The 3625-nt window shown below is 38.6% G+C and overlaps 1 protein-coding gene across 1 annotated transcript in view; it reads right to left on the reverse strand.

Moving 5' to 3' along the window:
* Positions 1–3625, reverse strand: part of SEC23A (Sec23 homolog A, COPII coat complex component) — a 25670-nt gene that overhangs the window by 21668 nt on the left and 377 nt on the right. Inside the window, exons 2-3 of the mRNA XM_003206591.4 lie at positions 881–1122; positions 29–86 (exon numbers count right to left, since the gene is read on the reverse strand). Coding sequence (XP_003206639.1) covers positions 29–86; positions 881–1101 — 279 coding nt within the window. The 5' untranslated portion in view covers positions 1102–1122. The remainder of the gene's footprint in view (positions 1–28; positions 87–880; positions 1123–3625) is intronic.

The following is a 3625-nucleotide window of genomic DNA, read 5'->3' on the forward strand; positions in this document are numbered from 1 at the left end:
TAAGTTTACTTAATGCTTCATTTCTTACCTGATTTCTTTGATAACAGAAGTTACAAGCCCAGAGCTTTGCTCGATAATCCACTTGGCTATAAAAGTAAAATAAGAAAAGTTTACATTGAGTGAAAAAAATGTTTTCCTCCAGTGTCTGTTCTTATTTTTCAAAAATATACAAAGTTAAGTAATTCTACAGGATATGCTATATCATGTCTAGTCTCCCACTATTATCCAGTACTTTTCACATGCTTATCAAATTCTACTTGGAAACTGTTCAGCTTTTTGTGTTTGGAATGATGCATGAAATGCTTCTGCTTCTTCCAACCTTCTACAATCATTTGTGATTGTGCCATTATCATTCTTTACCTTAATTATGATTTTACTCTCTCATGCCCACCACTAGTCTATTTATTTATTTATAACACCTTTTTTCAGCTTGTTTTACCATGTTAAACCATATAACCTGTTTCAGTCTACAAATGAATTAAAGTTCTTAACAGTTAATTTTACATGGAAATTAAACTATCTCAGGGCCCAAGTTACAAATAAGTAGGATAACTCTTTACCTTGAGTTAATTTTCTAGAGGTGAAATACTAATGCACAAGATGTGCAATTCCAAGAAAAATAACATGCCTGAAGTACAATGAAAAAAAACTAGCTGAATGAAAGTCATCTTTTAATCATGCCTGTTACACCTTAAAAGCACAGATTTTAAAAGCACAGATTTTTACATACAGAATTTCTTATCTAAAAGTTTGAGCTGTATGCTGACATAAGGAATATCTCAACACACTGCATCTTTTGCACCCTTTAACCAGCACTATTCCAGATATTGGTTTGTAAGAAAAAATACGGATGTAATAAAAATGAATACATTAGATTTACCATAAAGGATTCAGAACAGCTCGACATGTGGTCCTACTGCACAGAACTGGTTCATACTGAATAGGAGGCAAGTCTGGCCGTTCTTTCAGTGGTGTGAAGAGGGCAGCCACTGGGACTACCATCCTTGTGGCCTCAAGACGACTCGATGGCCAAACATTCCAGCTGAATCTAACTCCATCTCTGTCCTCATTCTGCTGGATAAATTCCAGGAAGGTTGTCATGATCAACTCCTCTGGGTATCACTAAAATAAAAAGATAATCGTTAGTAGAATTGTGGAAATACAATTGTTTTAAAACACAAATCTTTGGTCTATATAACAGTTAAAAACTTATAAAGTTTTATAGATTGTAGTTGAACTTAATAGTTTGATTTTAAAAATGGCTTTTAACCAAGCAGATTAACATAATCCATTAAAAAAATTCTACATTTCACAGCTAACATAATTAGGAAATTATCAACCGTCCACAAGTGATGAAAACTACGAAAAGCACCCTCAAAACTGCTCCTATGAAACAAAGACTAGCATACAAACTTAACTACAAAATATCCCCTCATGCAGTTTGTCACAGATGCTATCACTAATCTCCATACTGTAGAACAAACACTATGATAACAGTCTATCAACATTTCCACGAGCATCTCACTGACACCGGGAGCAGATCCATGCATCACTGTAATTGCAGCACAGGAAGCCACGTGGAATTCTGCACACAGGAATGTTTCCACTGCTGCTTCTACTCCAGCTGCAAGACCGTTGGGCAAATGCCAAAAGTACAAGGGGAAAGACATATTCAGAAGCCAGAGAAATCAGAAATAGAAAATAATTCCACTGAAGGAGAAAAGGATAGCCTAGGATCTGAAAAGGATGCAGAACATAAAAGCTTTGTCTCCTAATACATCAATGTTAATTCATCACTGTTCTGAGTAAAATGCAAAGGAAAATTATCCCTGAGAAATTGAGTAGTGCTAAGAAAATGAGGAAAGAGTTCCAGTTACAAGCACAAACTGAAATAATCCCTCCTTTTAAAATTATCTCCTAAGACGACTGATAAAATTGCAACAGAGGCCTCTTCAGCCATTTCATTTGAACCTACTATGAAGTCCACGAGCTCCACATCCACACATTGCAATGTCAATTCCTACTTTCTGTTTTGAACTGGAGTTCAAAGTCTTTCTTCCATGTTAACCCAGACACATTTGAAATGGCTTGACACGGATATTATTTTAACTTATCACTTACTGCTCCACAGAGGGCAATGTATAAACATCAGCATGCAGTGACCTATAAAGTGCATACATATAGAGCAAACATTTATTGGGTTTAGTGATTTAAATACTGTTACTTTCCAGTACATAATTCCTATTCAGAAGACAGAATCTGCTAAAAATCAAGGAGGTTATTAATAATAGACATAATGACAAGGAGCTGCAACAGGGAAGGGTCAGGTGGGTGTTAGGAAAAGGTTCTTCCCCAGGGCAGCAGGTGCAGCCCCAAGCTGACAGAGCTCAAGGGACATTTCAACACTGCTCTCACACATTGGGTTTAGATTTTGAGTAGGGGTTGGATTTAGTGAACCTTGTGGGTTCCTTTCCAATTCAGGATATTCTATGATCCCATCATTCAAATTTCCCCTCAAAGGTAAATAATGCTTACATATTTCAACTTAAAGCAGATGTGAATCTCACTGACAAGTCAGTCAGTTTTGGTAACATTTTCATAGCTGTCCATGCAGATTCTCTGGGATAGGTGTGGAGCTGTGTAACATTAGACAAGAAGAACAAATCCTCCTGATCTACAGGCTATGTACTAAAAACTGAGAGCCATCATCTGCCTGAGAGCCACAAAATACTTATTGCCAACCTCAGCAAACCACAGAGAAGAGATTTCAGAACAGCTGAATAGCAACAGCTCTGAGTTGGGGATGTCAATGTGCTGTGGTGCAGGACAAACACTCAGAAGAGGCTAACAGTCCTTTCAGGCTTGCTTCCTCCTTCTTCTGAAGCTGAGCTTTCCTTCCATCCCTGCACAGTGGCAATTTCATGCTGTATCACATTCAAATAAACCACACCTGAATTGCATGAAGAGTCACAAGCTGGCTGTAAAGGTGTCATTCTGAGATAAACAATAGTATTAATGCAATTACTCTGGGTGCAAGAGTACAGTTAGGACTTTCTAGCCAGCATACAAATCACCATGCAGAAAGCTATTCTCTACCCAAATGAACAGCTTTGAAATACATCACTTCAAAGTTACATCGTTTTCAGTAGCTGTTGTAGAACTACAAACAGTAATGATGCAGTTTCTCCAAAACAGACCATTTGCAGAGCTCCTGGTTCCACTCAGCACCCTTACACAGCGCTCGTAAGTGTGTCCCAGTACAGAAAGCCAATAAAATAATATCCACCAAACACACACACACACACAAATAGGTCTTTAGCCTATCAGGTACAAATCTGCTACAGCTCCAGGAGGTCTGTACGAGGAGGCAACCACAAGCTGTCAAACCGATAACGTAAGAATCTCTGTTTCACTCATTTATGCATAAATGGCCATCCTTCAAGCCTGCTTTCCCAGTTTTGTCAGGGACTTTTTAAAAGAAGCGATCTGGATATACAAGAACGCACCTAAGTGTAAAAATAAACAAACGAATAAGCAGCAAACAAATCCACACAGCAGGGCCTCCCTAACACAGCGCTCGCACAGCTCCACGCGTACCGCAGGGTCCCGCTGCCCACCCCGCCGG

Source organism: Meleagris gallopavo, chromosome 5 (genome assembly GCF_000146605.3).
Source record: "Meleagris gallopavo isolate NT-WF06-2002-E0010 breed Aviagen turkey brand Nicholas breeding stock chromosome 5, Turkey_5.1, whole genome shotgun sequence".
NCBI classification, from domain to species: domain Eukaryota; kingdom Metazoa; phylum Chordata; class Aves; order Galliformes; family Phasianidae; genus Meleagris; species Meleagris gallopavo.